The 13891-nt window shown below is 36.4% G+C and overlaps 1 protein-coding gene and 1 long non-coding RNA gene across 6 annotated transcripts in view; one reads left to right on the forward strand and one right to left on the reverse strand.

Moving 5' to 3' along the window:
• DENND4C (DENN domain containing 4C) overlaps window positions 1-13891 on the reverse strand; it is a 131925-nt gene that overhangs the window by 10331 nt on the left and 107703 nt on the right. For all 5 annotated transcript variants that reach the window (XM_059924659.1, XM_059924660.1, XM_059924656.1 and 2 more), the window contains 5 exons: window positions 13639-13814; window positions 6053-6235; window positions 5030-5225; window positions 2414-2659; window positions 1192-1309 (listed from right to left, as the gene is read on the reverse strand). In XM_059924659.1, the coding sequence (XP_059780642.1) occupies window positions 1192-1309; window positions 2414-2659; window positions 5030-5225; window positions 6053-6235; window positions 13639-13814 (919 nt within the window). The remainder of the gene's footprint in view (window positions 1-1191; window positions 1310-2413; window positions 2660-5029; window positions 5226-6052; window positions 6236-13638; window positions 13815-13891) is intronic.
• Window positions 208-7729, forward strand: LOC132367042 (uncharacterized). The gene is made up of 3 exons (XR_009503653.1): window positions 208-1588; window positions 6983-7109; window positions 7423-7729. It is a non-coding gene; the product is annotated as an uncharacterized LOC132367042 (long non-coding RNA).

Raw genomic sequence — 13891 nt, forward strand, 5'->3', positions numbered from 1 at the left:
ACATACTGTTCTGCAACTTGCCTTTTTTTTCCACTTAATATATAACGAAAATCCATCCTTTCGGGAACCTATATACAAATGACTCTTTTTCTTGGTTGCCAACATCTCATAGTGTGGATTTATCACAATTCTCTTGTTACGTATTTGCTTAAGTTTTTCATTATTATAAATAATCTTGCAGTAAGCATCATTGTACCAACAGCTTTGTACACTGTATATCTATAGAACAGAGCATTTTAATGTTTCTTCCATGAACTGCCTATTGATACCATTTACTCACTTACCTACTGGGTTGTCTGTGGTTTCTTACTGACTCATAAGGCTTCTGAATACTGGATAACCCTTTAAACCCCTTGTAAAAATATGTTCTAAATACAAAAACTAAAAGTAAGGCCAGGGGCTTCCCTGGTGGCGCAGTGGTTGGGAGTCCGCCTGCCAACACAGGGGATGCGGGGTCGAGCCCTGGTTTGGGAGGATCCCACAGGCCATGGAGCAACTGGGCCCGTGCACCACAACTACTGAGCCTGCGCTCTGGAGCCCGCGAGCCACAACTGCTGAGGCCCGCGTGCCTGGAGCCCATGCTCCGCAACGGGGGAGGCCGTCACAGTGAGAGGCCCATGCGCCACGGTGAGGAGTGGCCCCCGCTTGCCATAACTAGGGAGAAGCCCGCGCGCAGCGGTGACGACCCAATGCAGCCAAAAATAAATAAATAAAATAAATAAATTTATAAAAAATAAATAAAAATAAAGCCAGAATCTTTGAGACTAGTACCCATATAATTGAAATTATGATCTATACCAACACATCCACTATAGAGAATTTACTCTCCAAATACCTAACCAAATTAGTATTTGACAGATAAACTACAAGAATCACAAAAAAACCCCCACTCAACTCAGCTGGAGACCTGATAAATGGGTCAGTACAATAGCAAAAAAATTTGAACTAAAATGGAAAAAACCTTGAGATACTGAAAATGAATGAAAGATTTAAAAATAAAGCAAAATAATTTCTCCTTAATTGTCTCCTTAATTCTATTTTTCCCCCAGTAGTCCATTTTTCTTTATTGCTAAATAGTATTCTACTGTGTGGATGGACTGTACCATAATTTGCGTATGCATTCACCTGTGGATGGATATTTGGGTTGTTTCCAGTTTGAGTCTCTTATGGCTTTAATTCTATTTTACTTACTAAAATTCCTCCATGAGACATACAGAGGTTCTCCTGGTTCCTGATGAAGGTTGATATTATCCCATAACAGCTGAATATACACGAGTTTGCTATCCTGGGACAGAGATGACAGGGGAAGCTAAAAAAGATCAGTAGAAAGTATTAGTACCCCAAGCATAATAATGATTACCAGTTGACCTAGCAAAGCCTGATTATATAAAACAGATGAGTTCTTTCAAAATTGTGGACCTAAAATTCTGTGAAAATTTAAAAATTTTTATTTATATCTGATTACAAATGTTCTTATTATTTTCTGAGGTGCATGTTTCTCATTCTGACTTTCAAGGACTGAATGACAACTTGGTAACTGGCACAGCAGCCACAAGAAAGATTAACCTCCATCAAAACAAATTTTAAGGTAAGAGAAAGTGCAATGGTTTCTACTATCTTGTTGTACTGACTACTACTTAAAATAAATGAGTCAAAATAGAATTTATACTACTCTAAAAGTCTGTTGTGCCCCTGATGTATGTTTGGGGTTGGGGGTATCTCTCGACATTCAGTATCATAAAATGAAGGAGTTCTAGGAGCTCACTGTCTCCTGGGGAGTCAGGGATGCCAGCTCAAGCAAAGCAGGAGTTTCAGAGTCAGAGAGCCAGACTGTGGTCTTGGCCCCCCTCCACTTATGAGGTATGTGACCTAGCAAAAATAACTTCCGTAATTTTTAGTTGTATCATCTGAAAAATGTGGCTAATATGAGTCCTTTAAAATAAAGTTGTGAGAATTTCAGCTGGGAATATTATATTTCAGAATAAAAACTACCTTTTCTAGCTACACTTGCAACTAGAAATGACCATATAGCTAAGTTTAGGCCAAACAGATACATATGAAAAGATTACGTGCAACTCTAGGAACTGTCCCTAGATATAGAAGACATACTCTTCTCCATCCATTTTTCTTCTAACTGCTGGCTGGAATGTGGATGTGACAGCTTGTAAGTAGAGTCAGCTCTCCTAGATCAGGTATAAAACTTGGAAATGGAGGTAGCACTGCTGAGCAAAAAGATAGAAGGCTCTCAAGTCTCTAACACTATACCATCCCTGGACCACCTATCTAAATTTTTAAGTGAGAGAGAAATAACCTATGACTTAAGCCACTATTGTTGTATACTTCCTGCTACCTGAAGTTAAGCCTCATCCTAACGAACACCAACGTAGTATAAGTATTGAAGTTGATTCCCTACCTGTACACCTCCGTTACAATGTTCAGATGTGAGGATAAGTCCTGGCAAGTTACTAGGAAGGTCCAAACGTCTGAAATACCAAACGAGGTTCCAGAAAATGATTGGATGTTGATTGATGAAAGAGGATGTGTGAATCACCTGATCGCCTTCATTTTCTAGCAAAGATTCAAGTTCTTTACGAAGCACTAGAGGACTCAAGTAGGGCACAGAAACAGGGGGAGGATTCGGTCTTTTTCCTAAAGGATCCTTAAAAACATAGAAATACAAAAAGAAGTGAATATGATCTATGTTATTATGTATGTGTCAGAGTATGTCTCAATGAGATTATACTTCTCTATCCTTTCAAAGTCAATTATTTCAGGGCCATTACTACATGTAGTAGAACACCCTAAAGAAAACATAAAAGAAGAACACCCTGAAGAAAACATAAAGATTAAGAAGTACTTAATCATAAATACCGTTAAGTTAAACGATTACAAACGAAAATTATTAATCCATGTAATAGACCCTATTGTAAACATGAGTTTTTCTCTATCACATTAACAGCAACGGCCTATGTAGGTTTGATTTTTTCCTTTTCAATTTTTTATAAGAAATATTTGCGTTTCTGATGTTTTATAATGGTGATACCAAAAAATATGTGACTTTATCTTCCGCTTAAAACTCTAAACAGATTATGCAATTTTTTGTGTTAATATTTCTTTTTTAAAATGATTAATTAATTAATTTATTTATTTATTTTGGCTGTGTTGAGTCTTTGTTGCTGCACATGGGCTTTCTCTAGTCACTGCACACGGGGGCTACTCTTCATTGTGGTGTGCGGGCTTCTCATTGCAGTGGCTTCTCTTGTTGTGGAGCACGGGCCCTAGGCGAGCAGGCTTCAGTAGTTGTGGCGAACGGGCTTAGTTGCTCTGTGACATGTGGGATCTTCCGGGACCAGGGATTGAACCTGTGTCCCCTGCATTGGCAGGTGGATTCTTAACCACTGCGCCACCAGGGAAGTCCCTGTGTTAATATTTCTTGACTCCTTTTAAACCTGTATCTAACTTGTTTTTACATTTGATTGCAACAAAAACTAAAGAGCAACTTTATAAATCAAACGAAATAATGAATTAAAAAAACCCCAACCTAGACTTTGTAAGTTGTGCATATTATAGTCAGAATAAAATGTTTATGACCAGTATTAACAAGTACCCACAGTGCCCAGATTGAGGTCTCCAAATACTGTTTTCCTATAAAAGGAACCAGGTTTCTTAAAGAAATGGCTAATTCTAGGTCTGGAGAAGGAAATAATATAACATGAGTATGAAACATCTTGCAATATAAGAAAGCAAGGAAGCTTTAAAAAAAAATTATAAAAAGGCTACCAGAGTTGTGTCAAAAGGATTAAGGCACCAACTTGTAGAGGCTTCTAGCTGACCAAAGAAGGAATAATATAAGCATCAATAAGGATAACAACAGCAATGGATATAAACATAAATGTTTAAACCAATGAGTTCATAATGATACCCTATCCCCCCAGATAATGGATCACCTTGGAGAATGCTAGGAACCCAACTTGTTACTTTGAAAACTGATAAATAAAAGGAAAAAAAATCAAATATTTATTTTGCCTTTCCATCATAAATTGCATCTTTGGAAAACCAGACAAAAGCCATGGGGTTAGTTTCTCTTTACAGATATATTTCATATAATAAAAAAGATGACAGAATTAGACTATCATCATTTTATAGCTCCAAATGGACAACTTGATCTAGGCATTGAGGCGTTAATAGCTGCTAACATCACAAAGATAGTTCATGTCTCCTGTTGGAGGGACATACCACTACTGATGAAGCTCTCTTATAAAAATAAACAAATGAACAAAAAAGAACAAAAAAACCCTGAATCTGATCAAGCTTCTAACTGCAATTACCAATTTACAGGGTTGTAATCAACAAATAAATTGCAAGGGAATAAAGTGCAAGGGAAAAAAAGAGTCTACAGATTTAAAAAGACTAATAAAACCAGATTAACCAGTATGAAGCATGGACCTTATTTGATCCTGATTCCTCAAACTACAAAACACACAACTTGACATTTTTGAGACCATTAGAAATTTGAACAAACCTGCTGTATAGCACAGGGAACTCTACTTCACTTTGCTGTACAGTAGAAACTAACACAACATTGTAAAGCAACTATACTTCGATAAAAAAAATTTGAACAAAGATTGAATAACTTGATATTATTTGTTATTTTTTGGGTCTGATAAGGACATTGTATTTTTAAGAGTCCTTATCTTTTAGAGATAAATACTGAAATATTTACAAATGGAATATATGATGTTTGAAATCTGCTTCAAATGGATCTATGGAAGAACTGAATGCGGGTATACATGAAAGAAAAATGGTCATAAGCTGAAAATTACTGAAGCTGGATGATGCGCCAAAGGAAGTCATTATACTCTTCTGTTTATTTGTGTACATATTTGAAATTCTAAAGTTCTTAGTCTGCTTATGAAAAATTCTTATCACTTTTCATGTGATTAAAATAAACCTACTACAGAAGAATTACATGCTGTTTTAATAAATACTTAACATGAACACACAGTATAATTATAATGCTGTTACATACCACAACTTCCTGCAGACTGTTTGGAAGACTAACTGTTGAAATGCCATGAAATGGTCTCTGGGAAAAGTCCATATTTTGCAAGGGACCTCCAACACTGTGACTTCTAGTCAAAGATACATTTTGTTTTGATAAACTATTAGGCACAGGTGAAATTTTCATAGTTTGGACATCTCCACTGGCTTTCATTATTTCATCACTTAAAAAAATGAAGAAGAAATGCTGTGGTTAGATTGTGTTAAAAAATCTAAATCTGTAGAGCTAGACTATTTTCTACAATGAATTTTGAATGTACTGAATATATCTGAGAAGAGTCAGTACCGCCTTGTAAGAATTAAATTTTCTTCAGGTATTTTTGTAAAACTGGTCAGAAAAACAGGATGGAGTGGATGATCTGATGAAGGGTAGGAAGAGGATATATGGTATATAACAGGTATTATGGTATTATCTTAAAAAGATTAAGTGTCCATTCATTTGCCTTGTTCAAAAATTATTTCATCTTTATTAAACAAAATCACCTATACATCACCTTACATGTATAATGCATGTAAGTAAGTAATGTAGATTCATTGCCAAGTATTTAATCTCTACCAGACCATGATCCACCTAAGGACAGAGGTCAGATTTTATTTACTTTTTAATTTTTAGTGTTTAGCATAATGCTTAGCATACAATAGGCTCTCAAAAAATGTTTGACTCAATATTTAAGAGTAAAAGGTATACTTCACTGTAAAGAGAATATGTGTCTGGAAACTGACAATGACTACACTGAAGGGGAAAATACTTTTTACTGTTGAAAAGTTCATTTTTGTAAAAGACCACCGTAAAACATTAAACACAGTGTTAAAAATGATTTATCATCAGATCCATTCATTAGATATTTAAACAATATATGGTAGTAAACATTTAAGGTTAAATTCTTAAAATACCAGAGCTTATGCCTATGTAAGCCAGGTTGTATTTAAAGATGGAATTTTTACAAGGGTACCCAATTTTTAATGAAGAGTTCTCTGAACCCCATGGTACCTTGATTCAACTGCAGAGCTTGTTTCTTCAGTTATGGTCTGGTTATGTTTTGGGAAATCCATAAAGTTGATCAGGTCAGGTTCTGCTGAACTGGATATGGGTTTGTGCTCCAAAGGTTCACTTGCCAGTGTAATGCTTCCACTTTGTAAACTGTCACCAGAGGTACTTGGTTTCAGGAAAAAGCTAAATATGGACCAGTCCAAAAAAACCCAAAAAAGTCTTTAAAAATCCTAGAAGCCTTTAAATTTCATCAAATTTAGAATCACTTTATGGTAAAATAGTCATTAATGAGTTATACAAATCCATAGAAATACTGCCTATTTTAAACACACACACACACACACACACACACACACACACACACACACACACACACTCTCCTGGCTCTCATTCTCTCTTCCTCTCTTGTCCCAAACTTTTCAAATGAAAAGGTCTAGAGCAGGTCATTATAGTTTAATATAAGATCCCTTCAGTTTTTGAGAGACACTAAAGAAAGCTATGAAGGAAGATGGAAAGCAAAATATTTCCTTAATTTTCTTAGTTAAAAAAAAGAACAGCATTTTAACATGTATTAACCTATAATTGTTTATAATACCCTTCTGCCCCTTATGAATCTCCATTTTTGTCTCTAGTCATTTCCTCTCCACTCTATTCATTCAGAATTTTATTTTCATCTTCTCTCTCTCTTTCTCCTTCTGGGTGGGGATGGGGTGAGGGTTTCACCTTGCAAGGGACATTAAGAGAGCTTTCTAAAGTGATAGTAATGTTCTGTATCTTGATAAGGCTTTGTTTTGCACAAATCAAATTTACCTTAAATGAAAAAAACTGTAAATAAATACTGAACTCTAGTTAATTATATGAACGTTCAAGTGTTTGTGGGAAAAGTGATTTAACGTCTTCATCTTTTTTTTTTTTTTGGCCGCACTGCAGGGCATGTGGGATTTTAGTTTCCCGACCAGGGATCGAACCCGTGCCCCCTGCAGTGGAAGTGCGGAGCTCTAACCACTGGACAGCCAGGGAATTCCCCATCTACATCTTATTTTAAATGAATAAAAATGTAAGATGGATTGGTGGATGGATGGAGGGATAGATAAAGCAAGTGAAGTAAAACATTAATTGTAGAATGTAGGGGTATACATTTGGGTATTACTGTAAAAAAAAGATCTTTAAACTTGGCTGTCAGTTGGAAATCTTCCATAATGACATCCTAGGGAGGAAAATCAATAATGTTCCTTTATATTCAATTAGAAAATATAAAATAAGGTACTTACCACAAAAGATTAAGAAACACAATTAACAAAAAAAGTACAAAACTTATGGAGAGGGCTTCCCTGGTGGCACAGTGGTTAAGAATCCGCCTGCCAATGCAGGGGACATGGATTTGAGCCCTGGTCTGGGAAGATCCCAAATGCCGTGGAGCAACTAAACCCATGCGCCACAACTACTGAGCCTGCACTCTAGAGCCCGCGTGCCACAACTACTGAAGCCCACATGCCACAACTACTGAAGCCCGCGTGCCTAGAGCCCCTGCTCCGCAACAAGAGAAGCCACCGCAATGAGAAGCCCGCACACCGCAATGAAGAGCAGACCCCACTTGCCACAACTAGAGAAAGCCCGCGTGCAGCAACGATGACCCAATGCAGCCAAAAATAAGTAAATAAAATAAATAAATTTTTTAAAAAATTTACAAAAAAAATACATATGGAGAATAATTTAAAACTCTATTAAAAGAATATCTAAAAAATGGAGATATATACCATGCTCATAGATAGGAGAATAATACTGAAGATGTCCATTTCCCCCAAATAAATCTATAAATCTAATTCAATCCCATGAAAACTTCAGGTGGATTTTTTTTTAAGGAACTCAAAGTTACTCTAAAATTTTATATGCAAAAATACGTAACTATAAGAAAAAAATTTCCGTAAGGGGGAACTTGCGCTACCACCCAGACATCATAAATACAGAGTAATAAAAATAATACAGTACTGACAGAAAGAACAGAGAACCAGAATGAGGTATACATAGGAACTTGATATATGATAAAGGTGACACTATGTATCAATGAAGGAAGGATGTAAAACTGGCTCATTATATGGAGAAAAATAAAGCTGGATCTCTACAGTCATACACAAAGGTAGACTTTAGATGGATTTAAAACCTAAATATCACAAGTAAAATATAAAGCTCACAGAAGAACGTTCAGGAAAAAAATTTCATGTACTACAGATGGGAAATAACTTTTAAAACAAGATTCCCAATGGACAAATCATAAGGTGGAAAATTAATGGATAACATCAAAATTAATAATTTCTCTTCAGAGAATTAATATCAAGAATATTCAAGACGGGAATTCCCTGCTGGCCCAGTGGTTAGGACTCTGCACTCTCACTGCCGAGGGCCCGGGTTCAATCCCTGTTTGGGGAACTAAGATTCCACAAGCTGTGCTGTGTGGCCAAAAATAAAATAAAATAAGAAAGAGAAGAATGAACAAAGCCCAAAGTCAGTAGAAGGAAAGAAATAATAAAGATCAGAGTGGGAATAAATGAAATAGAGACTAAAAAGACAAAAGAAAAGATCAGTGAAAGTAAGAGCTGGTTCTTTGAAAAGATAAACAAAATTGACAAATCTTTAGATAGACTCACTAAGAAAAAGAGAGAAGGCTCTGATAAATAAAATTAGCAACAAAAGAAAAAAAATAACAGTGGGTGCCACAGGAATACAAAGGATTACAAGAATATGAAAACAGCTATATGCCAACAAATTGGACAACCTAGAAGAAATGGACAAATTCTTGGAACCATACAACTTTCCAAGACTGAATCATGAAGAGAAAATCCGAGTTGATCGATCACTAGTACAGAGACTGAAGCAGTAATAGAAAAGCTTCTAAAAAACAAAAGACCAGGACCAGACAGCTTCACAGGTAAATTCTACCAAATATTTACAGATTTAATACCTGTCCTTTTCAAACTATACCAAAAAATTCAAGAGGAGGGAACACTTCCTAACTCATTTTATGAGACCAACATCACTCAGATACCAAAACCAGATAAAGACCACACAAAGTAGGAAACTACAGGTCAATATCTCTGATGTACATAGATGCATAAATCCTCAACAAAATACTAGCAAACCAAATCCAACAATACATTAAAAGGATCATATACCGTGATCAAGTGGGATTTGTCCCTGGGATGCAAGGATGGTTCAACATCTGCAAATCAAGCAATGTGATACATACGTTAACAAAATGAAGGATAAAAATGATATGATCATCTCAGTAGGTGCAGAAAAAGCAGATGACAAGATTCAACACCCATTTATGATAAAAAACTCTCCACAAAGTGGGTATAGAAGGAACATACCTCAACATAATAAAGGTCATATATGACAAGCCCACAGCTAACATCATACTCAAAGGTGAAGCTGAAACATAGTATATAAATCCCAGCCACAGAAATTAGTCAAGAGAAATAAAAGGCATCCAAATTGGAGAGGAAGAAGTAAAACTCACTGTTTGCAGATGACATGATTTTATATATAGAAAAGCCTAAAGAATCTACCAAAAAACTATTAGGAGTAATAAATGAATATAGTGAAGTTGCACAGTACAAAACCAACAAAAACCTGTTGCATTTCTATATACTAACAATGAGCTAGGAGAAAGGGGAATTAAGAAAACAATCCCATTTACAATCACCACAAAAAGAATAAAATAAATGGAATAAATTTAAGCAAGGAGTTGAAAGATCTCTATACTGAAAACTATTAAGACCTTGTTGAAAGACATTTTAGACACAAATAAATGGAAAGATATTCTGTGCTCATGGATTGGAGGAATTAACATTGTTAAAATGTTTATATTTTTTGGGCTTCCCTGGTGGCGCAGTGGCTGAGAATCTGCCTGCCAATGCAGGGGACACGGGTTCGAGCCCTGGTCTGGGAAGATCCCACATACCGCAGAGCAACTGGGCCCGTGAGCCACAACTACTGAGCCTGCGCGTCTGGAGCCTGTGCTCCGCAACAAGAGAGGCCGCGATAGTGAGAGGCCCGCGCACTGCGATGAAGAGTGGCCCCCGCTCGCTGCAACTAGAGAAAGCCCTCGCACAGAAACGAAGACCCAACACAGCCAAAAATAAATAAATAAATAAATAAATTTTAAAAAAAATGTTTATATTTTTTAATTACCTAATTTTTAAAATATTACATAAAGCAATCTACAGATTCAGGGCAATCCCTATCAAAATCCCAAGAACATTTTTCACATAAATGGAACAAAAAATTATAATATTTATTTGGAAACACAAAAGACCCTGAAGAGCCAAAGCAATCTTGAGAAAAAAGAACAAGGCTAGAGATATCACACTCTCTGATTTCAAACTATATTACAAAGCCATAGTAATCAAAACAACCTGGTTTGGCAGAAAAACAGATACAATAATCAGTGTAACAGGGACTTCCCTGGTGGCGCAGTGGTTAAGAATCTGCCTGCCAATGCAGGGGACAAGGGTTTGAGCTCTGGTCTGGGAAGATCCCACATGCCACGGAGCAACTAAGCCTGTGCGCCACAACTACTGAGCCTGTGCTCTAGAGCCCGCAAGCCACAACTGCCACAACTACAGAGCCCCAGTGCTGCAACTACTGAAGCCCGCGCTGTCAGAACCTGTGCCCCACAACAAGAGAAGCCACTGCAATAAGAAGCCCTTGCACTGCATCAAAGAGTAGCCCCTGCTCACAGCAATTAGAGAAAGCCTGCATGCAGCAATGAAGACCAAATGCAGCAAAAAAAAAAAAAAAAAAAAAAATCAATGGACCAGAACTGATAGCCCAGAATTGAACCCCAGCATACATGGACAATTAATTTACAACAAAGGAGCAAAGAACATTCAATGGAGAAAGAATAGTGTTTTTAATAAATGGTGTTGGGAAAACTGGACAGCCACATGCAAAAATATGAAACTAGACCACTATCTCACACCACACACAAAAATCAACTCAAAATGGATTAAAGACTTGAAGACCACAAAACCCCTAAAAGAAAACATAAACAGTATAATCTTTAACATCAGTCTTAGCAATGTCTTTTTAAATATGTCTCCTCAGGCAAAGGCAACAAAGCAAAAATAAACAAATGGGACTGCATCAAACTAAAAAGCTTCTGCACAGCAAAGGAAACCATCAGCAAAACAAAACAACAACCTACTGAATGGGAGAAGATATTTGCAAATGATATATCTGATAAGGAGGTAATACCCAAATTATATAAAGAACCCATACAATTCAATATCAAAAAAACAAACAACCCAATTAAAAAATGGGCAGAGGAGCTGAACAGACATTTTTCCAAAGAAGACATCCAGATGGCCAACAGGCACATGAAAGATGCTGAACAAAACCACATTAACATCATCATCAAGAAATGCAAATCAAAACCAAAGTAAGATATCACTTCATTTCTGTTAGAATGGCTATTATCAAAAAGGCAAGAAATAACAAGTGTTGGTGAGGATGTGGAGAAAGGGGACCCTCATACACTGCTGGTGGGAAATGTAAACTGGTGCAGCCACTATGGAAAACAGTATGGAGATTCCTTGAAAAAATTAGGAATGAAACTACCACATGGTCCAGCCCAGTTCTGGGTATTTATCCTAAGAGTACAAAAACATTAATTCAAAAAGGTACATGCACCCCTATGTTCATTGCAGCATTATTTACAAGAGCCAAGACATGGAAGCAACCTAGATGCCCATCAACAGATGAATGGATAAAAAAGCTGTGGTATATATACACAATGGAATACTACTTAGCCATAAAAAAGATGAAAATTTGCCATTTGCAACAACATGGATGGACTTTGAGGGTATCACGCTAAGTGAAATACTTCAGATGAAGACAAATAACCATGATTTCATTCATAGCTGGAATATAAAAAACAAAAACCCAAAATAAATGAACAAACCCAACCAAAGAAAAACAAACATGAGAACAGAGTAGTGCTTATCAGAGGGTGCAGGAGGGGTAGGGAGGATGAAATGGGTAAAGAGCGTCAACTATATGGTGACAGATGGAAACTAAATTATTGGTGTTGAGCATGCTGTAGTGTATGTAGATGTAGAAATAAAATGTACACATGAAACTTATAAAACATTATAAACCAATGTTACCTCATTAAAAAAATAAATCTTTAAAAAATTGGCAAAGGATATAAACAAGCAATTCATAGAAAATGCTGGAATAACTAATAAGCATATGAAGAGATATCCAAACTCACTAATATTCAGAGACATTCAAACAAAAATGAGATACTACTTTATATCATTAGAGCACAAAATCAGAAAAGTGATCATACCAAATGCTGGTAAGGATGTACAGAAATGAGAGTTTTGGGGCACTACAAGTAGGAGTGTAGCCATCTGGGAAGCAATCTTCCAGTGTTTATTGAAATCATGTATGGAAAGAACCCAATGATCTCACTCCTAAGACTATTATTCTGAAAGAAATTACTTCATAAGTCCAGAAGGGGACATATATTTTGCAGTGTACTGCAACAGTACAGTGATGTTTATAGTAACAGAGAACTGGAAGCAACTGAAATACTCAGCACTATGACAGTGGATAAGTAAAAGGAGGTATTAACTTCCTATAGGAGAAAAGGAATAAATTAGATGTACATATAGCAACTCAGATTTTAAACTGAGTAATAAAAGGAAATAAATTGAGATTTTCAGCATCATTCTAATCATGTACGTTAAAAATACATAATCATGCAAAACAACATTATTTATAAGGTTATACATTCAAGGATTTATCACACACAGCGGAGTCAATGTTTTTGTTGGGTAAAATAATGAGAGTGGGAATGGTGAGGGGAGGAAGATAATAAAAGAGGGCCCTTGCACAAACCAATGATGACAGTGCATCAGGAATCAGAGTATGGTTTCACTCAGCTCCACACTGAAGCTAAGAGGAAAAATAGAGAGGAGACACCTCTGTGACTGGAAATTTTTAAAAAGTAGATAAAGGTAGTTTGTTCCATAAAGCAAATAGAATATTAAGTATAAGTACTTTAAGTCAGCATATAGTTACCAAACTCTCAATTACTTAATGACTGATTATAGATCAGCCTCTCCTTTCCAATGCCTAGAATTCGGTCATTTCACAGTACAGAGCACCAACATAAAGGGGCAACAAGTTAAGAGAAGAGTTAAAGCCCCTTCCACCTTTTTTTGGGGGGTGGGGCGGGGGCGGCTCCAGAACACATAATCAAGGTCATCAAGGCAGAAATATTAAAATAATGACTAACGTTAGAGTTCGGAATTATCTATAATAATTATATAATCTATGTAATAATTATATAATTTATAAAGTTCAGCTCCGAGAATTAACTACTACTGATAATCATTTGTTAAATAAAATGGAAAAGCGGTCTCCTACATTATTAGTATTTTCTACTCAAATACTGAAAGTGCAGGAGGGCGAGGAAAGGAACACCTGGAGCATACCATGACTATTTCACTCTTCCCCCAGGAGTCATGCCTCTTGGGGGACGCTTACCTCTTTAAGGGAGCTTTTACAATACTAACCTTGCAGAGCCTCTCAAGTCTTTAAATTCTATGTTGAGAAGAGGCAAGAAGTTGCTTTTACAGAAGGGACAGGTTGTATTCAAGTTTGAATCATCTGCCGTCCATCCAGCCATAATTTCTTCATCATAAACTAAAGCTCCACAAGCTCTGCACTGTGAACAACTTGACATCAAAACCTAAGAGCAGAGAAGTACACATACTGAGAACCTCCACAGTGAAAATCAGTCTTAATAGGCCATCCTCTTGAGACAAA

The sequence above is a fragment of the Balaenoptera ricei genome, chromosome 6 (assembly GCF_028023285.1).
Source record: "Balaenoptera ricei isolate mBalRic1 chromosome 6, mBalRic1.hap2, whole genome shotgun sequence".
In the NCBI taxonomy this organism is placed as follows: Eukaryota; Metazoa; Chordata; class Mammalia; order Artiodactyla; family Balaenopteridae; genus Balaenoptera; species Balaenoptera ricei.